Source organism: Lissotriton helveticus, chromosome 9 (genome assembly GCF_964261635.1).
Source record: "Lissotriton helveticus chromosome 9, aLisHel1.1, whole genome shotgun sequence".
Taxonomy (NCBI): domain Eukaryota; kingdom Metazoa; phylum Chordata; class Amphibia; order Caudata; family Salamandridae; genus Lissotriton; species Lissotriton helveticus.
Genome location: NC_136070.1, coordinates 441,982,011 through 442,007,720, shown reverse-complemented (window position 1 = coordinate 442,007,720; position 25,710 = coordinate 441,982,011). Strand labels below are relative to the sequence as shown.

Sequence of the window (25,710 nt, the reverse complement as noted above, 5' to 3'; positions counted from 1 at the left end):
TCTGACATGTTTTGCTTATTTTCATTACAAGTATATCCTTGCTATGTTTAGGTGGCAGCATTTTTCCAATGTCTACCTTCATTTTGTTAAATTATCTTTCAAATGTTTTTGGAGATTTTCTGCGTGTTTTTATTGTGAGTGTGGGACTGCAGGGAAGGGTCAGTTGGTGGAATAATTGATGCATTAGAGTATATGACGAGTGCCTAAACTCAGCAAGGAATGAAGTGGCACTTTTATTTATAAGCCAGACATACTAGTATTGCTAATGCTTGTATTCTATTGTCATTCCCCAGACTGGGGGTGTTTTTCTCCTTGTGGAAGAACATGCGCTTTTCGCAATATAGAATAGATTCTGCCCCTCGTTAAATCCTCTGTAAAACTTGGAGATTCACAGAGCGAGCCCAGTGTTTCCTCCCGGTTAGTGGATGGTGCTTGCCAAATGCAATAGCATAGCTAATCTTCTTTAACTCGATGTTAAGAATTATTTTCTCTTAAACTCCTCTCGTTCTGGCTTTAGACTTCATTTAAACCTGGCATCCTTCAGGCTACATGCTACATAGAAATTAGTAAATATACATAGCCATTGACTGAAGCAAAAACTGTGCACGGATTATCAGTTTTCAGAAAACCCCTAAATCCTGGGGCATTCCTTACCGCAACCCTGGATAAGGAATCTAGGAGGCTGAATACTTTCGGGAAGAAGAAGTTTTCTTCCACCAGCCTGGCGCTGCAGTTTGTGAACACCGCATGCCTTTTTGGGCACTACTCCCACACTCTATCAGATATGGTTGCGCAGGTGCTGCCAACGCTCCTGGAGGAGGCCCTGTCCGTCCTCTCCCAAGCTGTTGCTGACGGGAGGGATGCAGCCAAGTTCCCTATCCAATCTGGGGTTAATACCACTGACTCACTGAGCAGAGCAGTTTCATAGATAGTGGACCCAATGGCGTCATGCCTGGCTAAGGATGACTGTTTTTTCTGGGGATGTTCAATCATCGTTGATGGTTCCCTTCTCTTTGGAGACGAGGCAAATTCAGCATTGGAGCGGGTTAAGGACAGCAGGGCTGTGGAGAGTCCTTGGGCCTTTCCATGAACCCTCGCCACCCCTAATCCACCTTTTGCTGCAACAGTGACTATACCCTCACAGCCACCGCAGTACACAAGCTTCCCAGCCTCTGCGTGGCTGAGGATGCGGTACCCATATACCTCGTAGGTGAGGCAGCAAGAGATCGGGGCAGTTTACCACCACCCGCCTCGCCGGCAGGTGCAGCCTCCAAACCTCTATAGTCTGTCCCCTTACCACTATAGGCACCCAGTGGGAGACAGGATATGCTTTCACCTGCCCCACTCGTAGTCTATAACACGTCACGCTCGCTCAAGTCTTGCTGCCCTGGACCTGGGAGACTGGATCGTAGCGTCAGACTTGCAGGATGCATACTGCCACAGTCCTGTCCTGCTTGCCAACAGGTGTGTTACTTGTAGCTCATAATGGCAGCGAACACATTCAGTTTGCTGTGCTCCCTTCTCGCCTTACTAGCCTACCTCAGGTGTTCACCAATGTGATGGCTGTGGTTGCAGCTCATTTGCAGAGATCAGGGGTGCCAGTATTCCCTTATCTCAATGACTTGCTGTTGGAGGCTGGCTCGCACCAGGCTGACGTCTCCCACCCCCAGACTACGGCAGTCCAAGATCAATGTGCCTAAGTCACGTCTGACTCCCTCTCAGACGCTTTCCTTCATAGGAGTTGTTCTGGACATGATGCAGTTCCGGGTTTATCCTCCCGAACAGCGAGTCCTGAAAATTCAGGCTATGATACCGATGTTTCAGTCTCTTTCCTCTATGTCAAGAGACCCTGCAGCTCTGGACATTGCTGAAACAGCAGGGCATATCCCTGGTGGATCAACATCTGGTGGGCTCTCTGAATGCCAGGGTGGACAAACTCAGCCAAAGATGCCTAGTGGATCATGAATGGCGCCTCCATCCAGAGGTGGTGCAAAGTCTCTTTCAGCAGTGGGGAGAGCCTTGGTTAAATGTGTTTGCCACTGCCGAGAACGTGCAATATCAGCAGGGCTGCTCACTGTAGTTTCCAAGGCAGCTCTCGCTCTGAGACGCTTTTCGTGTCGAGTGGAGCTCAGGCCTCCTGTACGCCTTTCCACCTGTACAACTCCTCTCAGAGTTCTCAAGAAGATCAGGAACGACCCGACCCAAGTCATCCTTGTGGCTCCGGACTGGGCAATGAGTTTGGTATCCTTAGCTGTTGAGCAAGTCCATCGGTCCTCCGATCAGGCTGCCCCTTCGGGAAGATCTTCTGTCGCAGCAGCAGGAGAGGATTCTCCACCAAACCTGTCCATGTTCCACCTTCTTGCGTGGCGATTGAGCAGTGACAGTCGACAGCTTTTGACCTTCCTCCCAAAGTCTGCAATGTTATTCTGGCAGCCAGGCATCCCGCCACCAAAACTGTATATGCCTGCTGTTGGGGCAAGTCTGTGGCATGGTGTGCAGAAAAAGAGGCTGTCACCCTTTCTCAGGTTCTTCTCTTTGTTTGCTCTGCCCAGCAGGGCTGTGCTGTGAGCACCTAAAAGGGTATCTTTCTGCCATCCCAGACTTTCTGCGGTTGCCTGACCAGCCTTCCCTTTTCAAGTGCCCTATTGTATATAGGTTCTTAAAAGGTTTGCAACATTTGTTTCCTCCTTCTCCCTTCATCATGCCTCAGTGGGACCTTATTCTCGTCTTGACATTCCTGATGTGCGCTCCGTTTGCGCCCTTGCACAGCTATACTCTCAGGCTCCTTACCATCAAGACGCCCTTCCTGGGGCAATAACATCTGCCAGGAGGGTCAGTAAGCGTCAGGTTTTGTCATCCAAACCTGCATACCTGAAAATCTACCCAGACAAGCTGGTTCTACGTACTAGAGCTTCCTTTCGACTGAAAGTCATTAATCCCTTTCATGTAGGCCAGTCCATCACTCTCCGTACTTTTTACTCTCCTCCGCATCAAGCAAGAGGAATGACTTCATAGACTGGACCCAGATAGGGCGTTGTTCTACCTTGATCACACGAGAGCCTTCCGTGTGGACGACCAACTCTTTGTGGGCTATGTCGGAGCGAAGAAGGAAAAGGCTTGCAGAATTGGATGATCTCCTGATGGATTGTGCTCTGCATTAAAATCTGTTACAACTCCCTGAGGGTTTGGGTGCTCATTCCACCAGAGCCAAGGCTTCGACTACTGCGTTAGCACGTGGAGTCCTTGCCCTTGACATCTGCCAAGGCAGCAACGTGGGCTTCCTTACACACAGTCACAAAACACTACTAGACAGTCAGTTCCGTTGGGGCAGGCACTTTGACGAACAAGTTACTTACCTTCGGTAACGCCTTATCTGGTAGAGACTCTAGCCTCAGATTCGTTATCAACCCACCGATCCTCCCTGCTCTGCAAACTGATTTCTAGAGACAGGGATTTCCCCTTTCAGGGCCGAGTTTTCCACACCAGTGGTCAGTGTTCTTCGTGGCTCTGTGCTCCTGGCATTGAAAGTGGTGAAAATATACTGACGCCAGCGCACTGGGGTGGCGCCTATATAGGCATTGCGCACGGAATATCCAGCACAGACAACGCCATGTGGAGCCGATTGACATCACCTATCGGCGCGCAGGTGTACTACTGACAAATAAAATTCCAGATCTTATCTAATGCCTGGGGATAATTCTAAGGTAAGGAATATGCAGCTAGATATAGTCTCTACCAGATAAGGCTTCACCTTAACTTGTTCGTTAAGGTAGCTTTTAATTAAAGATCATATTGTTTGTCCCACCAGTAGATGCAATATTTTGAAATATTGAGAGTAGGTGGCTTGTGCAAAATGCCTTAACCCCATCTGGTGCTTATAGTGTGTGGTTTAATAGTATTATCACCTTCCTCCTAAAATACTAGCAAAGAATAGGTTGGCTCATTGTCTGTTTAAACCCAGTCTCTGTGCACTAAACTAATGCACAAGAACACGTGGGCATATGACAATCCTCACACCAAGATTCTTGAATATCAGGGTTGATGTTGCTGGTTCCAGGATTGCTATAACACTCTTAATGGACGAATCACATGCACCTGGACAGTGTATGTTTTCCTTTGGGGTTCAATAGGCATACCAAGCAGTATTTAATAGAACATCACTCTAAAGCATTTCAATAAAAGTATTCGGTTGGAAATAATTTTTGTTTTTTTAAATCGGGAGTTTGGGCCAAGGAGAGGATGGAGGAGGTTATTACATTTTGACTTTTTGGGCTTTGCAAAGCCAAATAAAATCCAATACAAGTACTAGCAATGCCAGTGCTCTGGGTTATAAATGAAAGTGGCTCTTCTGTCATTGATTGGTTTAGATACTAAGTAAGTCATCAAATGAACTTCAACTCATCTTTGCACTCCTGCATCCATTCTTCATTCACCTTCTGACACATTCTTGAATTCTCTCACTTACACACCTAATAAACACAAAAACAGTATATGTAAGATACATTAAAAATTGAAAATGGAAAAAATTAAAGCTTGCTTCCACCAAAACATGGGGTGTGGGGCATGTTTAGAACTAAAATTAAATTTAAACATAGCAGTATGCTGTCTAGCGATAGTGTTGTACATAGTTTAATATTGCTTTGAAGTTTCAGCTTGGCTGCCACATTTAGAACCAGATTGTTGGCCATGTTGAAATGGTAAACGATGATGCACTATGAACAGTACTGTAAGAATGAGGATTATTCGTTGAAGGGGATGCAAGTCCTGATTAATAATAAGCTGTTTTTTGTTGTAAGTTGTAGCTTGCTGAGTAGTTGTACAATATAAGTTACAGCAAGTCTGTTAAAAGTTTAGGACCTGTTTATGTAAAAAAAAAGGCAATATATTGTGCTGTTACTAGTGGGGGTAAGTAATAGCAAAATTCTTAAAAATTAAAGAGGGAAATAATACAATGAATTGATGTGATAGCAATACTGTGATTAGAGGAGTTCTGACAACTTTTGGCCCCGGTGCCACTGCACTTGCTGCACCATTCAAATCATGACCCTGTTGTCTGCAAGGTAATTGCCTGTTTAGTAGAAATATTAGCAATTTTAGGTGTTTAGTGGGTGCCTAGAGCTTTTGGCCCTTGTGCCACTGCACCTGCTGCACCATTCAAATTAAGACCCTTTTGCTGCAAGGTAATTGTAATTGGGACTGCCTGTTTAGTAGTCAAATAGAGCAATATTATGTGTTTAGAGGAGTCCTGACATCTTTTGGGCCTGACGCTACTGCACCTACTGCACCTTTCAAAGCACAACACTGTTGTTTGCAATGTAACTGTACTTGTGACCGTCTGTTTAGTACTAAAATATAGCATAACTCTTGTAGATTAACAAGTTTCGTAAATGTGTGCAGCCAGGGGAAGTAAAAAAAATAATTATTCTACACACAAGATATATTAAATACAAGAGATTTCACAAGCACTGCGCAAGGGAAACCTAAACATAGAAAACACTTTAATGAACAAATAGACACCAAAATAACAACAAGCATTATAAATGCAATAGGGCTCGCATTAGGAAAGTTTGAGCTATTGGTCTTATAAATGTTTTTTTTTTTTTTATGTGTTATTTTTTCAATTAGTTAAATTAACAGCTTTGTCATTTACAATGCCAATAGTGATAACTTTCGCAAATGTGACACCTATAGCATTTGTAATGCAACATGTTTTGTATTTACGTGACTTGGATGTATCTAATCTACCAGTTTCTATAAATTTGATTGAAAGTAATCCGATGTCAGTAAACATTCAACCCTTGTAATAAGTGTTGCAGCTAAAAACGTTCAATGACTTGTTTCCTCGTGCAAGGGACTGCTATAGCTATGTGTGCTTTTTGAGATACAAATGTTTTTTTGCTTGTGAACAATTTGTTTTATTCTATGTTAACGAGGGTTCGCAGCTTCCTCAACAATAACGTTTTATCAAAACAAACGTGGCAAATCCAACATTGGCAAGCCAAAAGGATGCTAACCAATGCCATACCTAATATTGACTTTGTCGAAGCTTTTTTTTTTTAATGAATTTTTTTTTTTTACATGAAACTGCACCTGCTTAAGTTTTCTGTTTTTTGACGTATCTCGCTCCTAGGGCTAAAAATATAAACAAAATGCAGCATTTCTTAATAATTGCATATTCCTTGCTGATAGACTGATGGGGCATTGATTTTATTTTTATATCATGTAAAAATTGCTTCCATGCCTGCAAGTACACATATGACCGATTCGAAGGAAGATTATAACCTTCCTTTACAAATGGAAATGTTTATATTGGCTCCTGAGCACATATGTAATATAATTGCAAGGCATCGAGGGTGGTCGGGTCTCTTATTTCATCACGAGAGAATGATCGTATTTAAAAAAATAAATAAAAAAAAAGTATTTCTCCTGCTTGTATGGCAATTGACGAGATGTGCAAGTGCTTACAACCCAGTGCACCTTGTTTCATTTTTATATTTCTTGAAGGACATACCATAATCGATAGGTTGGATTTAGCTGATCCTGTTTGAGTTCAACTTTTGAGGTTTTGTTTTTACTTAGAAGTAAGAGGCTAATTATGGATTTGGTGAAAAATGTGTGTTTACTTTTCGAATGCACCTACAAGGTTGAAATTATGCTAATCACGGTCTACATATGCCAGATTGTTCACTAACCTGATAGTTTTTCATAGTCTTTGCCAGTGCCCTCCCAGTTAATGTAGGAGTCCGACTGTCAAGAGCGCATGAAAGGGCTTGTGTTGTGTGACACATTTGTCATTCATGTTTTAAATACGAGTTGTGCTTGATTTTGCTGCTAACGGGAGTGCATGGGGGGTCGCACTGAAAAACGTAAAACCTGTTGTTTCTGTTGATGATCCAGCTCTCTCCTGCAGAGACTATTAAATCCACTACCAACAGTAAACAAAAAGTAACGCGTGCATACTAAAACAAGTCACCAGAAGTCACGAGAAGAGAAATGCAATCTAAAGTAGATGCATAAAAGGAGACACGGCCGGCGGCCGTGAAACTGAAAGTACGGCCGGCCGGCCGTGAATAATTAGGGGAGGAGCGCACGCTGAGAAGCTGCCTTTGATGTGGTAATGCGAGGCAGGCAGGCAGGCGGCTGGTGGCATTGTGCACGCGCTTTTTAGGGCTTGCGCTTGCGCAATGGCCTAAAAAGCACATGCACTTGGTGAAATCGCCAGTGGAATCGTGCTTGTTTAAACGCTGTTTAAGCCCCAATAGAGCTTCGCCAGCTGTGCGCACAGCAGGCGAGCCCTAAAAATGTTATAAGGAGAACCAGAGATATGATTTTATAAAGTTTAAATAAATGTTTTGTTCCCCAAATCGCCAACTGCAGGCAAGTGAAGGCTGAAACGATGTATCATGGGTTGAATACAGAGACCAAAAATGTTTTACTACTGACGTAGTCTCTGAAATGGAAGTCAAAGATCTTCAGCGGGACAAGGCAGCAGGCTGTGGCCGAGATGGGTTTCACAAGGACAGATAGTCGTCTCATGAAGTCGCGGTGAAGACATTGATTTTTGGCTTGAAAGCTCAGAGCAGGCGATATTCAAAATTGACGCCAATAGAAGGCCCCTTACTGGCCTGTACTTTAATGCCTTCACCCGGTGAAAAGCTCTACTTTCAGCATTTGGCATTATTTTCTGCATATCAGATTCCTCCAGTGGGGCAAAACTGCAGGAAGTAGCCGAAAAGGGCTTCACAATGCCTGATACCTTCTCTGCGACATTCCACTGAAACAGACTTACTGCTGCAAAAAACTCTGAGTCGGAGGATCCTGAATCTTTGCCCAACAGCAAAGCACCTCTGATGGTTTGACGTGCAGGTTGTCTCTAGTCTTCTGTCGCTTCTTCAGGCAAAAATCCTTGATAAAGTTTCTAAGCCTCAGTTTTTAGGGTTGGGCAGGAGGCATACACTCTGATAGTTATCCAAGAGCCCCTGTACCCTAGGGAAACCACTTGCGGGTCAGGACTCACTCTTGCAGAAGCCACCTGCAGGTCCATCCCTGGGGCCTCTCTCCATAGGTTCAACAGCAGGCACAGTAATTTTTCTATCTTCCACAGGTCCAGGTGTGTTCTGTAACTGGTACTAAGGGTGTCGCGCTTAAGCCAATTGCCAGCCTGTTTGTGTTAGAAACTCATGGCCATTCCCTAGCCAATGAGGTCAAAGTACCTAGGGGTGACTCTACCCACTTTTGCAGCACCTTCTTTGTGTTTTACTGTATACTATTCCACAGTGCCTCTCTCTACCTAAAACCAAAAATTCCACTTATCAACACAAAATAGAATCTCTCCTTATAAGGATTATCATTTTGTAAAACTTCTATCCCTGCATTTTGTTGGTGGGAGTTACTAAAACCATTGCCTAATTCAGTAATCCAGTAGATTCCATGTAACAAAATTTCTGCCTACAGGTATAATCTCAGTGTAATGGTAGGCCCTCTTTAAAAGCCCATTGCCTTTAACACACGCTTTCCACAGTAAGTAAGTCAGGCTTACTGCCTTTGCCATATGTTTTTGTGATCTACAGGTCCGACCTAAAGCACACACCAATCCCCGATGACCCAATCCGGTCTTTAGTGTTTGCTTGTCAGCATAACCACTGCAAACCTCTTGTATGGAGCACGAGCTTTCCACATGGTAACCATCAGGCATACAATCATAAAATTTCAGATATTTCTGTAATTACTGTTGACAAAACAAAAATGCTACCGCTCATAACAAGGCATAACGAGGGTTATCGCAGTGCAAATCTTCTGTCCCTATTGTTTGTTAATGGGGGCAATAAGCACCAACACACTTGCCTACTGATTTGTGAGATTCCATGTAAAAAAATACATCTTCACTGGCTTTCATCCAGATTAATAACAACTCACCCTTTAATAGCTCTTGAATTTAACATAGGTTTGAAAAATAAATACATCTGGCCTACTGCAGTAGTATTAACATTTCATAATAAACAGATCCATCCTATAATTGTGATTATTGGCCTGCAACCATAACTAATACAGTTCTACTGTGTTGAGCATACGCTTTCCCACACTGCACAGAAATGCAAGAGAATCACCCTTTTTAGTGGAATCATACAACCTATGCAACATCGAATTCTGTACTCCAGGGAGTCAACGTGTGAGCAGAGCAAAGCTCCTCTCTTAGTGATAGTTCTGAAAGCTCTTATTCTGTTGATCACATGAGGTCTGGGTACATCATTGAAGTCAAGCCAGACATAAATATATAACACATAGAAACCGAAACATAAAGACAAACTACTGAAATATACCTGGAAAAGAAAAAAATTCCCTCAAAGGTTTATCAGTTTCTAAACATGTTTTTTACTATTATCATTTCAAACTTTACTTGTATTTAAATGTTCTACTTTGGGTACTGTGTAGGCAATAAAGGTAATGGAGTTAATGTTTGATTTTTTTTATTTTGATTTTAGAACAAATAATTATAAATCATAAAAAGTCCAAAAGTAATCTATAAAGAAGACATTTCAGGAGATATCCTCTACACATGGAAGATTTTTCACAAGGCAGTATTTGCAAGTGGAGCCTGGTCTATATAGTGCTGCTCTGCTCTGTTTGATCAGAGCACTGTACCTCATGGTGGCAAAATGACTCAATTTCAACTGGACACTGTGCCAAACATCTAGCCTCTGTGGTTTTCATTTATCACATCGCACTTTCTGGGACTTGAGCCCTATGCACTGTCACATTTGAAACGATGATTTGTAAAAGGTAAAGCCAGTACTGGAAAAGCTGTGTCCTTCTGAAATGGAGTCATGTGATAACCTTACTGCACATAGCTGCCAAGATTTCAGATTGCTTGTATGACATTTTCATGGTTTCAGTGTACTTATGAATGGCATTTAATGACCCAATGCGTGACACTTATAGTGACACTTTAGCACGCTCAAAACCAAGCAATGAAATCCTTGGAAACCGATACATATCAGCAATTGCACACTTTTGAGCAACGAGAAGCTCTAAAACGATGTTAAAACTGCTGCAAAGCATCTGAATTGGAAGGTCACCAACCTACTTCCCCTTTGCAATACCCCACCCTTCTTCTTCAGCTTTCTGCCATGCACAAACTCTTCAAAACACTGTTCTTCAAACGCTCCCACACGCTTGCACAATATCCTCATATCCTACATTTTATACCTGCTCCAACCACCGCACCTGCTTGTAGTAAGTATCACAAACATATTACATTGCTGTCTCCAAACAGTGTAACATTGTCACACCATGTTTGGCTATGTACACCTTGTCACAAATCGAAATGCTTTCCTTTCTTTGTGGTAGCACGCATTACACCTCTCCAATAAACCGCACTAGCCAATGCTTGCCCCACCTTCTCTACTCACTTGCCAACTGTTGGGAAATGTTGGATGTGAGCTGTAGTAGTCTCCAGCTGCAGTGTGGTGCACTCACTGATAGCAGTGCTCTGCTATTGCCTGCTCAGACTGTGCTGCTGGAGTCAGACTAGTTGTGCCAGTGTTGTGCTGGCTAGCAGGCCCAGCACTCTCTGACCCTCTTCAGGGGTCGGCTCAGGCAGTTCTGCTTCAGTTGTGATAAGCTGAGCTTGGCAGGGATGGGAGAGTTTGTGACATTCTGGTCTCTCGTAGCTTTTAAAGACCATGGCGGCACAGCACTCGTGACTGTCACTGGACTAAAGCCTTTAGTCCTCACTGATCCCACCTAACACATGGATGAAGCAGGCGAATTGTTACTTATGCCGGGTGCCACCCTGGTGGCAGCTTTGTCTTTCTGGGGGCAGGGCTTCTGAGACAGGGGCCGGCGGGACTTGTAAAACATCCTGCCTGGTGCCAGTCACTTTCCTCGACCTCACAGCGAGCGGTACGGAGTGGTCACACGTGGACCACAGAGCGAACGGGAGCGAAAAACATGGCTGCCATCTCAGTGTTTGAGCGTGCCAATCAACACATACTTTCTGATGGTGGGTTGGTGTCAGTTGGCAGAAGAACAGGCAATGTGCCGCCCCCCCAGATTCACGTGGGCACTGCTAAGTCCTACTCAGGGGCCTAACTTGCTCAGTAAGATTGGGGGGTAAGGGGAGGGAAGCTGCAGAGTTTCCAACAGTCACGCTGGCATGTAATGTTAAAATAAATTATACAACAGGCAGGGCGCACGATAGGGGCTAAAGGGGCAGTGAAAAGGGAGAGGAATGCGTGTAGGTGGGGTACTAAAAGAGAAAAAACACAATATTTGCAAAATTACCAACATTATTAGGACTTTCTAAACAGAGGACGAGCGTGTGTATTTTTGTCTGTATGTATGGAACAATTCCTGGTGAAGTTTGACAGACTCCTCACAATACCCACCTATTTACCTAGAAATACATTTATTAGGGGGGTGTAACCACCCCCCAAGCTACGCATCTGGTCCTACTAACTGTGGATAGGATGTCTGTTTATTAGCGTCAATTGCTGTGACAAACCTTTGAGAACCGGGCTCGCCTGATTGAGTACAGCGCCGGCCTGAGGCGGTGCCAATTATTTAACTTTGAGTAGTGAACAAGTAGGTTTCACACATTGGATTGGGAAAAAGTAAAAGAGGCCAGTGTTAGCAGGCCTAGTCTCAGGCAGCGCATGACCGTATTCACTCACTGCCAGCAGTGCGCTCGCTGCTAGATGCAGCTCCTCGGTCAGCGTGACTCTTTCGGGGTGGTCAGGGGCGGTGCAAAAAATGTGTGACTTATGCATTTTAGTGTGATGATGCGTACACCACACTACAATGCGTTGGCCTGCCAACTGAAGCGTGGTACTTGGCACGGCTGATCTGTAGGTAGAACACAACTAGCTCCTCTGTGAACGAAAATATTGATTCTGATCTGTTCAGTGCAGGGTCTCTTTAAAACAGTATCTGTAGTACTGAAGGGGAGGGGGGGTGGAATCTACAGTTTGTTTTATTATATATGTCACTCTCATCTGGTAAAGGTTTTCAACCTTACCTGTTTATGGTCACACGCCCCCAGCACTAATTTGTCTTAACTAGGCTGCAGATGGGAATTGAGCATTTTTTAGTCGCCTTCCCAGTAATGAAACAACGATCCAGCAAGGCGATCCCTTGCCTATGTAAGGGTACCTCTAAGCAAAGCCCTAATCAATTATACTTTTCTGTAGATTTTATGGTGAGTTGAGACAATTTTACTTGAAACCACTTTTTATTGAGACTAATTTTAGGGACTACAAAGTTGCGTTAACATTTTTATGTGCTCTGATGGATCCTTTTCTATGGCTTAGTGTTGCTTCATTTATATGGGGTGCAGTGAATATTATAAAAAGTATTCATTTTTAGCCAACATGAAGTATTTACATTTAAGCACTTTTAAAAGATATATTCCTCTGGGAATTAACAGAAAAGACGTGTCCTCTAAATCTGCCAAATTTGAGCTATGTGTGATGTATGGAATTTTTGAATAGCTAAACCTATCTAGAATGTCTGTAGGATTGATGTCTATTTTGAAATGTTATTGTTATAATTAAGGACTGAGAATAGGATAATAGTTATTATTTAAGATGCTTATTATAAATTTTAATTGTTGGAATGAATTACTTATTTTATCTTGTTTATATTATTAATGATATTGTATACCTGCTACTTTGTGGTCAACTTGTTTGTACTGAATAAGGAATTTTGAATCCATATCTGTAGTCTTTTTTTTGTTGTTTAGTTAACGTGCAATGTGAAATTTCTAGGTGGTGGGTTGACATTATTGCTCATTGTGATATTCCAACAATACCTTGCTTCTACACCACTGTAAGAATGATAGAAACGCAGGCAGATCTTTTTTTTTTTACCACTAGAAGCATGTCACCCTCAAACTTGCATTGATTCACAAAATGCCATAACCAGCTGTAGCACTTGTGAAATGCGAGAATGTTTACTCCAAGGCCTGTAGGGCTGAAGTAATTAGTGCCATTATTGATAGTCACAAATCCCTGGGGGCTGCAACTTAAGCTCCACTAACTGCTAAATTATCTCAGATACGTTCCTTCCCTTCTGGGAGTCTGCTTTCAAAACCTTAGAAGCTTAGGGTGGGCTTGTTGAAAAACCGCATTTCCTGCCTCTAGGAGTGTGCTGTTAATAACTTGCAGGAGGTTCCTTGTTCACTGGTAGTGTTAAAGATCTCTTTCCCGCTACTATACAGTGCCGTACCTACCAAAATGTAGTTTGAAATTATCCAACGATGATCGATGCAAGGCATTCATTAAATACTTGCAAAAAATTAATCTTTTGTTTGTTGAGCCTTGAAAGTAGGTGTGCAGAGACTCAACTCCCAGAGCATTTCATAGGACCTATACTGCATGTTTAGTTCCAATTAACTTATTAAGACGACCCCAACGTTTAAATCAGACCCATTAAAGGGAATATGGGAGAGTAATAATGTTTGTATAATTGCTTAACCGGGGTATTCAACCCAACAACACAGTGCCAATCAAAAAGAATTCCTATTACTATCATCTGACCATGGGTCTATATTGCAAGCTAATGCACCACAGAAAATATGTGTCTTTTCAGAAATGAGCAAACATTTGTCATGTTTCTGGTGATATTTCTAATCACTGTTAAAAGACTGGGTGAAACTGGGTTCTCTCATTACTGTGTCCCTGCTAGGCTTCTTGCTTATATTACATTTTTTAATCTTTTGTATTTATTTTATAATTTTTACCTTGCTACTAATGAAGTTTTATATTTATATTTATGGCACACATTACAGAATATGCATTGCCAGCAATAATCAAATGTACAACTAACATAGCTATCACACAAGCTTCTTTACGGGATACCCTTGCATCATTCCTTCAAAGTAAAACTTAACCAATAGGTTCCCAAGTAACAAATGAAATAGGATGATCAGCTACACCTTGGATGCATGCCAAAGATCATGCCCCACCGGGAAGAAAAAAAAACAGATTAACAAACTATTTGGATTCTCGTGGTTGATGGCAGAATATCTGCAGCTGCTGTGTGGCTCGTACGCTTTCTGGCAGTATGTCTCCATGTTGTTTCTAGTTGCCTTCATGGTGCTGCTACATATGTACAAGCCGAGGTGGGATTCCCTGGTGTCTCTGAGGTCTACTGTGCGACACACTTTTCTTGCATTCTTTATAAGTCACAATATGTCTCTGCACACTCTACAGAAATTAATTTAATAAGTTTGCATGCTAGATTGTAATGTGGACGTGGATCTAGACTAGTCTCAGTCAGTTGGTCTTGAATACAACAAGCATGCTTCCTTTTATCAAAGTGGGTTGCTGTATTTTGTTTAGGCTGCAGTTGTCCTGAAGGTGCAATTCTCAATTTTACCTCGATTTGGTATTTTATTGAGTGCTGTTGCTAACATTAGTCCATCTCTGTTGGTTTGGGTCAGAGGTATGAAAAAGAGCTTGAAATACACCCAGGAATTTAGGATAACAACAATTAACAAAAAACCCATAGGTATCCTACATATGGTGGAAAGATGAATATCACCATAAGATGCTTAGCTAGTAATCTTGTAATTTGAGAACCTGAGTTTGCCCTGACCCTCCGACACTTGTGGCTGGAAGCACGAAAACCATGTATAGCTAAACAACACTGGTGCAAGGAGCAATGGGATAAGGCCCTTATTCATCAGACACACCGCATCAACTACTGTGAGTAATCAGATCATAGAATTAATCCCTGGAACGAAGTATCACAAAGATGCCAGAACCCCCAAAGCAAAGAAGAGAAGGGGTTTTTGGAACTCCACTCAAACCATGCAAACACGTGACTGGTGAAATCCTAGCTGTAACGGGCCAAGATCTGAGCCCTCAGTTTATGCTTTGGTGCAGAGACAAACCATCTCTACATTTACATAGGTAGATTAGCAGGTGACAACCCCTTCCCCGTAACCCTGTGTAGAGCTCCCAAGTTCTCCATACCACATCACCCACATACATCTGACTTCATAGAATCCCCTCCACCCTTTGCTCTAGTCCGCCCATCTGCTGCAACAACCCACCACTGCAGGCAGATGTTTGCATGCAAATCCACAAAGTGATCAAGTAATTGATGATGTGCTATACAAACGACCATTAACACTAACACTGTATCTTAGTCATAGGTGGAGGAACATACTATACATAGTCAAAAACAAAGAAGAACAAAGGCTGGCCTACTATTTTAGTTGGAGCATTAGAAGTGAAGGGCAATAATCCACAATTGACACTTTTTTTATTTTGCCTGCTTCCTTGTCTTGCATTAGTAAAATGCCATTCTCATCAAGTCGGGAAAAAAAGCTGTGTTTGGCACATTACTTGATGTCTTGTTCATTTCCAAAATCTTTTTGAAGGGAGCTGAACTCTGGATGAACTTCAACCAAACAGACTGCTCTTCTACACCATATGTCCTGTTTCCTTGACATCTTCCTTCCTCATCCTCAAATACTTCTCTGCAGCCCAAGATTCAGTATATTGTTCCTCCCAATCACCTCACCAGCTTTTAGTACTTGCTCATGTACTATACTGTCCTTAACAACACTGACTGCTGCTGTGTATTTTTTAGTGTACCAAAGTGTGTTAGCCTTGTGATGAAATGACTTTGAGCTGAATGCAGTACAAAATCTTACATTCAACCTTGTAACTACCCTTTGCTTCAGTTGTTGATGTGCTGGCCGTAGTTCTCTTAGCGGAGATGCAGTATTCTCAAAATCCATATTAGGAAAACCAGCGGCAGATACATCTACAGTAAATCACTCATCCGTTCTGAACCTTACCCTTCCCCAGGAATGTTTGGCATAGTGTTACATGTTTGGGCCAATGTCTCTTGTGACTAAAGTAGCGTTTCCTTAGAGAAGACTGGCTCAATCTTCTATTTTGTAACTTTATGTAGTTTTAATTTGATGTTTTTTTTCAATATTTGTTGTCTCACTTATAGACAAGTATACAGCTATGTCTGTTAAAGATCTCTTAAATATTTTTGGTTCTCATTGAAATAAATTTGCTCCAGATTTTTGAGTTATTAAAGTGCCTGTCCCTGCTACTCTATCTTTTTAATATTTTCCTTAACATTCCCTAAAAAACATTGGCACACCTATTTCTCTGAATATAGCCCTGCATAGATACTCATACAATTTGATACTTTAACAAGACTTTTTGCATGACCATCCAAAAGCTTGAAGTTGATCCAACTCGTATGAAAATTAGGGAAGTTTGGAGATGGTTTAAAGCCATTTTACAAAACCTGTGTAAAAGCAAAGCTAGAAAAAAAAATAATGAAAATACCAGTTGATATGAGGCTAATTCGACAAAAAAGTTTTTGCATGTTGAGTGAAATTAGAAGTTTTGGCCACTCTAATAATTTTTTTTTTCATTTAGATGATAATAACTGTATTCCTGAGTAACAATGAACATATTTTGACGGAAGTTCCAGTTACACCAGAAACAACTTGTCGAGATGTTGTAGAATTTTGTAAAGAACCTGGAGAGACAGGTTGTCATCTTGCTGAAGTTTGGCGTGGAAATGGTAAGCGCTATTGCTTTCTGAATTATTGATCCAAAATTGCACTCCTATGCAGACGTATTATTTTCCTGTGGTATTTGCTTTAACGGACAATTGTATTTATGGCAAATGTTAGACTATCTGACTCTGCTTATAAGATTTGATCTAAAACATTTCAGACATCCAATATATTATTTATTTAATAATTGTAATGTTTTTCAAATCTGTATTGTTGGAGGTCTTCTGAACGGGATCAACACTCTTCACAAATAACTTTAATATGTAATTAAAATAATTACAGTAATAAACATATTGTCAAGCATATCAACAAGGCTAGTCTGCCACAATTCACATACCAGTATTCCACATATTTGGTTTTCAGTTATCAATGAATGACAAAGTATTTATGAATATTCTATGCTGCTGTATAAAAAGGATATAAACTAGTATTTTGGATGAGCTTTCTTTACTCGCTTTTGGCAAAAATCTGAGCCTAATTAAGAAATACCTTACTGCAGTACTGAATCATTTGTCATGTCATTTAGTTCTGCATGTATGTTTTTTTTTTCCCTCTGTCTTCGTTGCATCCTTCAAAATATACTCTACCAACATTCTAGTCATTAAATAACTTCTCCGTAATCGATCATACTCTCATTCTATCACGTTCTTCTGGTAATTTTGCATGTTTTATAAGCAGTCTCTACCACTCCAACGCAACTCCATGAAAATGGGAAAATATTTGGAATACATCACATATTATGCAGATTTCATGTATAGATCTAAACCTTGGTTTGAACATCCAAACTTAGAAACCATAAACTTTCAGACTTTTAAATCATAAACTGTTAAACTTTTATCATATGATCACCCCATAAAACCTGCTGGAGGTACAGACTTGTGTGTCTTTGATGCAGTCAAGCGTTTCCTCTCAGAATGTATATTTGAATGCAGTTGCAAAAATTGCACAACTAATTTTGTAGTATGGTTAATAAAATTAAAAATAAAATATGTTGAGATTTAATCACCAGATGAATCTGCTGTTTTCCGAATGTCTGTTAATTTGGGTTCCTCCATTAACACAGTGAAGACATTTACCTTTCACCCCCTGCTCTTGTGGGTGAACTCCTTACACCGAGGTGTCTGATTCTGTTAGTTGCAGAGTGCTACCAACTCACCACACCAATTTGAGGGATATGGCTGTGGTGTATAGCCTGTATCACAATCACAACAAGCATTTACAATGCAACTGTCTCGCCTTTGCAAAAGTTAGAGCTATTGGCATTGTAAATGACAAATGTTATTTATGTGTTGGTTTGGAAAACAGATAAATAAATGGCATTGTCATTTACAATGCCAATAGCTTAATTTCTTTCAAATGCTAGAACTTTTGCATTTGCACCACACACACACACAGAGCCACACACACACAGAGCCACACACACACAGAGCCACACACACACACACACACAGCCACACACACACACACACACACACACACACACAGAGACATAGCCACACACACAGACACCGAGCCCCAGACACCGAGCCCCAGACACCGAGCCCCAGACACAGAGCCACAGACACAGAGACACAGACACAGAGACACAGACACACAGCCACACACACAGAGGCACAGCCACACACACAGAGGCACACACACACACAGAGCCACACACACACAGAGCCACACACACACAGAGCCACACACACACAGAGCCACACACACACAGAGCCACACACACACAGAGCCACACACACACAGAGCCACATACACACAGAGCCATATACACACAGAGCCACATACACACAGAGCCACATACACACAGAGCCACATACACACAGAGCCACATACACACAGAGCCACATACACACAGAGCCACATACACACAGAGCCACATACACACAGAGCCACACACACACAGAGCCACACACACACACAGAGCCACACACACACAGAGCCACACACACACACAGAGCCACACACACACAGCCACACACACACAGAGCCACACACACACAGAGCCACACACACACAGAGCCACACACACACAGAGCCACACACACACAGAGCCACACACACACACAGAGCCACACACACACACAGAGCCACACACACACACAGAGCCACACACACACACAGAGCCACACACACACACAGAGCCACACACACACACAGAGCCACACACACACACAGAGCCACACACACACACAGAGCCACACACACACAGAGCCACACACACACAGAGCCACACACACACAGAGCCACACACACACAGAGCCACACACACACAGAGCCACACACACAGACAGACACACAGACAGACAGACACACAGACACACAGACAGACAGACACACAGACAGACAGACACACAGACAGACAGACACACAGACAGACAGACACACAGACAGACAGACACACAGACAGACAGACACACAGACAGACACACAGACAGACACACAGACAGACACACAGACAGACACACAGACAGACACACAGACAGACACACAGACAGACACACAGACAGACACACAGACAGACACACAGACAGACACACAGACAGACACACAGACAGACACACAGACAGACACACAGACAGACACACAGACAGACACACAGACAGACACACAGACAGACACACAGACAGACACACAGACAGACACACAGACAGACACACAGACAGACACACAGACAGACACACAGACAGACACACAGACAGACACACAGACAGACACACAGACAGACACACAGACAGACACACAGACAGACACACAGACAGACACACAGACAGACACACAGACAGACACACAGACAGACACACAGACAGACACACAGACAGACACACAGACAGACACACAGACAGACACACAGACAGACACACAGACAGACACACAGACAGACACACAGACAGACACACAGACAGACACACAGACAGACACACAGACAGACACACAGACAGACACACAGACAGACACACAGACAGACACACAGACAGACACACAGACAGACAGACACACAGACAGACAGACACAGACAGACACAGACAGACAGACACACACAGACAGACAGACACACACAGACAGACAGACAGACACACAGACAGACAGACACACAGACACACAGACAGACAGACACACAGACAGACAGACACACAGACAGACACACAGACAGACACACAGACAGACACACAGACACACAGACAGACAGACAGACAGACACACAGACAGACACACAGACAGACACACAGACAGACACACAGACAGACACACAGACAGACACACAGACAGACACACAGACAGACACACAGACAGACACACAGACAGACACACAGACAGACACACAGACAGACACACAGACAGACACACAGACAGACACACAGACAGACACACAGACAGACACACAGACAGACACACAGACAGACACACAGACAGACACACAGACAGACACACAGACAGACACACAGACAGACACACAGACAGACACACAGACAGACAGACACACACACAGACAGACACACACACAGACAGACAGACACACACACAGACAGACAGACACACACACAGACAGACAGACACACACACAGACAGACAGACACACACACAGACAGACAGACACACACAGACAGACAGAAACACACACACACACAGACAGAAACACACACACACACAGACAGAAACACACACACACACAGACAGAAACACACACAGACAGACACACACACAGACAGACACACACACAGACAGACACACACACACAGACACACACACACACAGACACACACACACACAGACACACACACACACAGACACACACACAGACAGCGACACACACACACAGATCGCCGGGTGAGGGGTGGGTGAGGGGGTGTGAAGGTGTGTGAGGGCGAGTGTGTGAGGGTGAGGGGGTGAGAGGTACTATTTCATTTAAACATATTTACAACCAAAAAATCACAAACATTGGCAAAGCCAAAAGTTAGCAGCCAACAATACCAGACTTATTGACTTTACTAATGTTTGTGTTTTTGGCAACAAGTGTAGTGTACTAAAAGTGTTTGAAACAAGATCCAACCCAGAGAGCAGTCTTGCTGTTAAATGTTGTAGTAATTGTAGGTGGTCCACGCTTTTGTTAATCTCTACCATATATATCAGGGCTGTTACAAAGAGAGGTAGGGGACTGCCAGGGCTGTTTGCCCCAGGCACTGCACTTTACACAGCCACACACTGCTACTGTCCAATATAGGTATTTAATCCAAATGTAGGCTTCACATGTTTTTGTGGTATAGTATTAGACAAGTGAAGACAGCTGGCAATTTTAGTGATATATTCATGAGAGAAGTAAAGGCAACTGCCACTAGGATGCGCTGTATGCTCCAAATGTTTCGTCCGATATTGCTTTTGTTTTGAGGTGCTTGTTCTACAAGAAAACGTGAGAGGCCCTCTCACACATCATATTTGCCCCCCACAAATGTTTCGGACAAGCCATGATGCTGTAGGCACAGCACAAAACATACTGGGTCAGCGCATTCCTCACAGTCATGTGCAGCGCTGCCAATTATTCAGTCAAGTCATCGACTGTCTATGTAAGTGTTTAGACACAAGACGCCCAGTAATGGGTAAAATCTCAGATTATTTCTGTAATTGGGCAAACAATTATGAGTCCACCTCTCCAAAATATTCATCTACTTCCATTCATCTGTCTTGAAAGTTTAAGCTGAGTCAGGTTTCCCATATTGAAGAACATGATCACTTGTGTCCAGTTTCCCTGCGCAGTCCTCAGCTGAGATTTAAACCAGTTGGTCACCAGGGCACCCTTACTGACGGCTGTCGTCCCTTACGGTAATTAAGCGAACCCCAGTGCCAGAGCTGGGACAACCAAGTGCTTCAAGCCAATGAGTTAAGAGGAAATGTACTCTATTAGCACTACGAACAGTGTAGTGAAAGGAGATTGCTTGCAAGAATGCGGGTGACCGTATTGGCTGTTTGAGCTTCTGTTAGTTGGTTACTGGCTATAGGGTTCCAGAAAGTACACAGCGGTCAACGATTGGTTAGCACAGCTGCTATCGTTTATTTATTGGCTATGGGGCCACGAAGACTGCATCGTCCCTCGCATTGGCTAGTGGACTGTCTGTCAGTTTTCCATTGGCTGTGGGACTCCGGAGAGAGCTGCTGCACGTCCCGCCATTCGTCAGTGGGCGGGCTTCAACGACGCAAGTGCTGAGATCCTGGCCTTTTACTGAGTGACTGACTGTTGTGTGAGAACCTACGTCCCGGGCCCACTGAGCCTACCGGTGTGCAACTGCCAGCACCCGTATGTGAGACCATCTGAGAGACACCTTCCCCTCGTGCAAATGTGAACAGTGCAGGTAACTAGGCTCGTCACCACAACTGGCTTAGTCTGACTGGACTCTAGCTTAGCCACGCAGAAGCGTCTGTGGCGCGCTCCCCCACCGGAGAGCCGGCCTGACTGTACGTTCGTTACTAACACGTCACCTCCTGTTTCCCTCCCGCGGCTACCGACCTCTGGTCCTATGGTCTTTTCTGCTCTGCGTCCCGCCCTATACTGTGCCGCCGCTGCTGTGAGTGGTTCCCTGGGCACGGGTAGGGCTCTGTGACTCCCTGTCTTCTCGTAGGCCCTTTATCCAGTTGCGATTTTTTTTAACTGCTCTGTGCCTCCGAATGCTGCTGTTGTGGAAGCTTCTGGGTGTGCAGAGTGCGGACTGGTCTTGGACATGCCCCCACAAAGAGCTGTTTATTGGCACCAAGTGAACTGAACTACTCAATGCGCACACAGCAGCGTGTAGTGTTCACAGCGCACCAGGAGAGGACTCAATGCAACCCACAGCAGCAAGAGTCTGTAAGCCCCATCCTTTTCAGACTGGGGGGCGTGTTTTGGACTGAGGACGACACAGAGAGAAAGAACCGAAAAAACACCCCCCCCCCAATCCGAAAAAGACGGGACTTAAATTGTCACTGGGACCTCTTCTCCAATGTCTGGCCAGCATTTAGGAGGCCAGCCAATGGAGAAGAGGGGCGGGTTTAAGCCTCACTACTAAGAAACATAAAATCGCGCCAGCGAGACAGCGCATGTGCGCAGCCTACGCTAGCCGAGACCTGAAATGGAACCAGCAGGAGAGGCCCAACCAAGTACGTTCTACTCCCTGTCTGTCATAGAACTCACACAAAGTACATATGGTCAGGAAAAAAAGAAGAAAGAAAAAGCCACGCAAAAGTGTGAATAAAACGATCTCCAGAGGACCGAATTTGTTTTATTCAGTGGTCTTCTCGGACAGGGTTAAAAAGAGGATTCAGGAATTTCATCAAATATACCCTTATTGGTGGTCAACATGTTTCTGCCCATGGTTGCGCTCAAACGGGGTTTAGGGGTATTCATCAGGACCTGGAAAATTAGTCACTCTGCTCAGAGAAGATGATAAATCAAGATATACTGGCCGCAAAAAGATTAGTTAAATTGGCCAAGATGTCACTGGCCCTTATGTATTCAGGGTCCACCGTCTCTCTGAAATAAGTTATAATAAATAGTATTATAATGATAAAAGAACCAAAAAAAAGCTTTAACATGACATCCTATATTTAGACAATGATGCATGGTATCAATTCATGCTGTTAATCAACATGGTCATCTAGTGTGTATCACAGATCAAGGTGACGCCCAATGAATCCACTACTTGAGTCATTTTACCTGTAATGAAAAGAAGAACGTCCACTCTCAAGATGACCTCTATGTACAAAACATGATGATTGACACAGCGAGCTTAGGTCCCAGGTCTGGGCTTGAATTAATCTCGGCGTCTGAAGATTGTTCAGAGGCAACATTACAGCCCATTGTTATGCGCCCACTGTGACACTCTAGACAAAGGCCTGCCATTTGCAAATCAGTCTTGGTTCTGTACAGTGGGAAGCGTCCAGCCTGAAATGCCAAGCCATGTCCCCTCCTGATGGGAACACAAGCACTCCCAGACAGTTTGGCCTAATATATATAGATACCAATGCCTTATAACTGCAGGTTTCTTTTCACCTATTTCGGTTCTGTTAGTGGCTTTTGCTTTTATTTAGAATTTATGTACAACATACATGTTGTCCAGATGTCCATGACCCTGTTAAAACTTGTCATCTACTCTGCGGTGTATTAACTGGTGAATGGCTGATGTAAGGGCTTTTGATGTTCTGGCGGAAGTGACATAATACCAATTTATACCTGGCGCTGAGGTGACTAGATTTGTTGGTTGTAGTGGCAATCCGCCATTTCCTTGTTGAAGGCACCCTAATCAATAGCCTGGTGTTGTTTTGCCCTTTAACTATCCCTACGTTTAGACTCATGCCAGAGTGTTCAGGCTATTCCTGATATCGTGGCTATGTACTAAGGAGAAAAGCATAGAGCTCTCCAGTACCAAAGTACCCTGTTTGTTGGTGACCATCATGTCAAACCTGTGTAAGTAGATGCTAGTACCCTTTTTGCTCTGTTTCAGTTTGCAGTTTCTCTTCCATCTAGGAATAATCCTAGACATGTAAAATCTCAACCATATCGTGCACATGTTTGCATATTTTGTCACCTTGCTGTACTCCTCTAACTTTTCATAGTTTCAAATTTATGATAATTATGCCATTTTGATAACCAGTGTGCGTCGTCCAGTTACTCTGTGGCTGCTGTCTGTTTAACAGGACATCTTTTTAGCTGGGCACCCTATGACATGTCAACATTAAAATTATCCTATAATTTGCAAGATGTGGCGTCATCACATATACACAGCCACAACTGTCTCCGTAAACAGAAATTTACACAGAATGTTAGTGGGTTACAGCTCATTTATAATTATAAAGCAATTATGTCACACCTGTGATTATAACATTTTAAACTCTGTGCTTTGAGTAGGCCACAGTGTGTATTTATAGAGCTTTATTTGAAATGAAATGGGGCACAAAAAGTTTATTGAGCATGCCTTGACTGTTTATGCTTTAAAAACCGTGCCCAAAAAGCTTACACAGATGGTTGCTGGATCCATTTTGCATTGAAAATTGACATAAATGGTTACTCATTCCAGAACGTCCCATACCTTTTGATCATATGATGTATGAGCATCTGCAGAAGTGGGGTCCTCGCAGAGAAGAGGTGAAGTTTTTTCTACGACATGAAGAATCTCCCACTGAGAACAACGAACAAGGTAATAGCCTAAAATAACCATTTCTGTTTTCGAATTATGATGAAAAATAAAATTGTCTGCACATATATAACACTAGTACAAAAGCCATCAATAAAGCTCTTTGTGTAACTAGACTCCGCACTGTCGCAATTCGCCACAACAGTGCTTAAGGTTAACGCAGCGAAGTCCACTCTCTTCCCGTTCTTGTTGTTCATTCTAGATCTGGGGTATACACTGGGTGGGGTGGGGGTGGCTACCGGTAGCCTGGTGTACAGGTACATTCCGATACTTGGGTATCCACATATACCGAACTAAAATTTACCTATTTGACGGAAATATCACTAGAGCCACTTCCTCCATTTATTCACAGATGACATTCTGAAAGACGCTCCTGCTGTCTATTTCGGGTAGGGTGGCCCTTGCAAAGATGGTGGTTCTCCCGCGTCTACTTTACTATTTCGCTAACCTACCTCTCTAAATTCCGCCCTCATATTTAATAAACTTGAGGCAAAGGTTAGGGGTTTTCTTTGGGGCACATCTAGGCATAGTCTCCATTAGGAAGGTCTACCTTCCGGAGGAGGGGGGGGGGTCAGGGTGGATTGGCAATGCCAAACTTTGAGCACTACTTATTGGCAGCTCATCTGCAATGGATAGCCAGATGGCCTGTTAGAGCTCTCCCTAGAGGGAGGACTAGGGCTGCGAGCTAGCTATCAGCAGCAGTGAGCTTCTGTTGAACCTGTGTGGTGAATATTTGATTTTAGATCGTGTTTTTAAATCTGTTCGTTTTTAGGCTGGGGGGGATTTTAATCTCAGAATAACGTGGGAATTAAGATCAGGCACTCTGACACCCCTACACACGCTTTAATCTGCGCGCTCAGCCTCGCCCAGCCGTTTTACTCACCGGTTGAGGCGGCGGCGGGCGCCATCTTGGGTGTGGGCAGGGGCTGCGCTCTAGTCGCGCCGGCCTCCCGCCCTCCCAGATTATTTAACAAGGCTCCTCTTGCTGCTCGCTGCCTGTTA

The 25,710-nt window shown here is 43.4% G+C and overlaps 1 protein-coding gene across 4 annotated transcripts in view; it reads left to right on the top strand.

The window, feature by feature from the left end:
• PPP1R13B (protein phosphatase 1 regulatory subunit 13B) overlaps nt 1-25,710 on the top strand; it is a 461,790-nt gene that overhangs the window by 132,326 nt on the left and 303,754 nt on the right. For all 4 annotated transcript variants that reach the window (XM_078660257.1, XM_078660255.1, XM_078660256.1 and 1 more), the window contains 2 exons: nt 16,410-16,557; nt 24,592-24,711. In XM_078660257.1, the coding sequence (XP_078516383.1) occupies nt 16,410-16,557; nt 24,592-24,711 (268 nt within the window). The remainder of the gene's footprint in view (nt 1-16,409; nt 16,558-24,591; nt 24,712-25,710) is intronic.